This window comes from Trematomus bernacchii, unplaced genomic scaffold (genome assembly GCF_902827165.1).
Source record: "Trematomus bernacchii unplaced genomic scaffold, fTreBer1.1, whole genome shotgun sequence".
In the NCBI taxonomy this organism is placed as follows: Eukaryota; Metazoa; Chordata; class Actinopteri; order Perciformes; family Nototheniidae; genus Trematomus; species Trematomus bernacchii.
Window position 1 is genome coordinate 63,269 of NW_022987549.1, and position 2,873 is coordinate 66,141.

The following is a 2,873-nucleotide window of genomic DNA, read 5'->3' on the forward strand; positions in this document are numbered from 1 at the left end:
AAGGTTATCGTGCTGATCTGAACACAAGTATAAGATATGTGAATGTTCCTACAGCACACTTTCACGCATGGAATCAGTAAGTCAATAATTATTCTGTATGAGTGTATTTATATGTGCTGATGTACTGAGAGTGTTGAATTCATTGAATCTGTTATTCTTATGCAAGCTTTTGCAAGCATTGATTAACATAGTGTATATGCTATGGATTATTCTCACTTACATTACCCTTCAATGTGATGATACTATATGCTGGCTAGGGCAAGTTTAGCCTTTTTTTCTTCCTCTCCTTTCCTTTACCGGTTGATCTTTGAATGCATCTCTCTTTTTGCTTTAGGTGCAAACACAAACATTTTAAATGTGAGTGAAATACTGTTTAAATAACTGAGAAATGCCAGGATTGTGGTGCATGTAGTTTATGAGAAGGTCTTATTTTGTGTACATCACTTCTTCAGTTACTTGGAATTTATATTTACTATTGTCAGGTCCAACTGTGAGCGTTTGCCATTCACATGCATGCAGGTTATTGTGGTTTTTAGTATTGTATGTGTTGAATTAGGACATGTTGCATTTATATTCCCTCCTTTTTATCCAGATATAGAAAGTGAGTAAGTCTGTGAACTCCTGTTTGAATAACTGAGACATGCCAGATCTTTGCTGCATGTAGTGTATGTGGAGGTGAGATATTCCCAGCACAATATTGTCACGTACAACCCTAGGAGATTTTACAATTCACATGCATGCACGCAGGCTGATTTTGTATTAATATCTGAAATGTAGCTAACATCATCTCATTTACAGTTCCTGTATTGTTCCTCTCTTTGGTGCAGACATGAAGAGCAACAGCAGCCTGAACCCTCCCTACTTTCAGTTGACTCTGTTTGCAGACTTTGGGCCCCTCAGATACCTGTTCTTCATCTTGTGTCTGTTCATCTATGTGACTATAGTCTCTGCTAACATGGCCATTATTCTGGCAGTGTTCCTGGAGAAGTCTCTGCATCAGCCCATGTATATTTTCATCAGCTGTCTGTGTGTAAACTCTCTGTTTGGCTCAGCTGGATTCTTCCCCAGGTTCCTGCAGGACATCCTCTCTGACTCTCATTTGGTCTCACGTCCATTATGCTTTATTCAGGTGTATGTTATTTACACCTATGTTTCCTGTGAGCAGACCATCCTCACCATCATGGCCTACGATAGATTCATTGCTATCTGTCAGCCCTTACACTATCACAGTAAAATGACCTTCAAATGGGTGCAGGTTCTTGTGCTCGTTGCTGTTTTCTACCCAGTGTTTATTATTGGCTTCACTCTCTATCTTACTGTTAAATTACCGCTGTGTGGAAATAAACTGCACAGGATTTTCTGCTCTAACTGGCCTATGGTGCAGCTCTCCTGTGTGGACACCACTCCAAACAAAGTCATAGGTTACTTTCTCACGGTGACCATCATCATCATCCCCATGTTCTTCATCCTGTACACATATCTACGGATTCTGCTGGTCTGCAGGAGGAGATCGTCTGAATTCAGAGGAAAGGCGTTACAAACCTGCCTGCCTCACATCATCTCCTTTTTGACCTACTCCATCTCTCTCTTCTGCGAGTTGTATTTGACTCGATTTGAGGCTGATAAACTGAATCCAAGCATCGCAGTTATTTTGTCTTTAGCGTATCTGATCATTCCCCCCCTCAATAACCCTATCGTTTATGGCCTGGGTCTGCCTCAAATCAAAGGAGTCGTGTTAAGATTTCTGAAGAAGGGTCCTGCTGCTGAAATATAAAAGGAATATGTTGACCATGTTAGATTGTGTTTCCTATAATAATTATTTAAAGGGATATATGAATAGATAGAGATCAACATAAAGCACAACAACAATATTGTATATGCTTGATTTAACTCAGATTTGGCTTGAATTTCCCTCAAATGTTAAAATATTACTATTCTGTTAAATGTAATATATTTAAAGTTAGAACACATATTATGTGCTGCCTCTTCGTGCATATTTAAGGTCAATATTAAAATGTATTTTTTTTAACATATCCTCATAAAAAGTAGATTTGACAGGATTTGAGGTGTACTGTATGTTAGGCATTGTGATGTTACACCACTTACTGTTGTTATTGTGTTTTAATATTTTGTTGTGAATCATTCACCCTTTGTTACTATAATGAAAATGTAATGATGATGTAATATATTCAATAAACAACAGTCTATAGCCATGTGAGTCCCTGCTTTTTCACCTTTACTTAAAGGGGACCTATCATGCAAAATGCACTTTTGTACGTCTTTTCTACATGAATATGTGTCCCCGGTGTTCCAGGGAACTCACCAAGTGTCAGAAAACACAACCCTCTCTATTTTCCTCCATACCCAAATCTCTAAAAAAGGGGCTGCAACGGATCTGATAAAAACTGATCCAGATTTGAACACTTTCCTGACGTCAGGACGGTGGCGCTACGGCTATTGGGCCAACTCCACCAATCAGGAGGAGACAACCATGGCATTGCCGTTCGAAAGCGCTGGAGACGCTGTAGTACATATGCCAGGCCTGTAGATGGTGCTGTTGCTCACAGAATCAACCCTTGCAAAAACAGAGCTAACATTTTTCAAATTGAGCGAAATGAGGCATGGCTAAAATGCATGATCTGTTTGGTATTTTGAAAAAAAAAAAGTATAAATATGCCTTATATAGGTATGGTCCTACACTATATTATTCAAATATAGTGGACCTATCATGCTATATTTGAATAATATAGTGTAGGACCATACCTATATAAGGCATATTTATACTTTTTTTTTTTCAAAATACCAAACAGATCATGCATTTTAGCCATGCCTCATTTTGCTCAATTTGACATTTTTTAGATCTGTTTTAGCAA

The 2,873-nt window shown here is 38.4% G+C and overlaps 1 protein-coding gene across 1 annotated transcript; it reads left to right on the forward strand.

Annotated features, from left to right (window-relative positions):
- Positions 1-829: 829 nt before the first annotated feature.
- LOC117476968 (olfactory receptor 51L1-like) lies at positions 830-1,774 on the forward strand. The gene has a single exon (XM_034123653.1). The coding sequence runs from the start codon at positions 830-832 to the stop codon at positions 1,772-1,774; it is 945 nt and encodes a 314-aa protein (XP_033979544.1).
- Positions 1,775-2,873: the final 1,099 nt, after the last annotated feature.

Bases quoted from the DNA above. Each gene is read 5' to 3' on its own strand.
- LOC117476968 (XM_034123653.1), top strand. From the start codon at position 830: ATGAAGAGCAACAGCAGCCTGAACCCTCCCTACTTTCAGTTGACTCTG.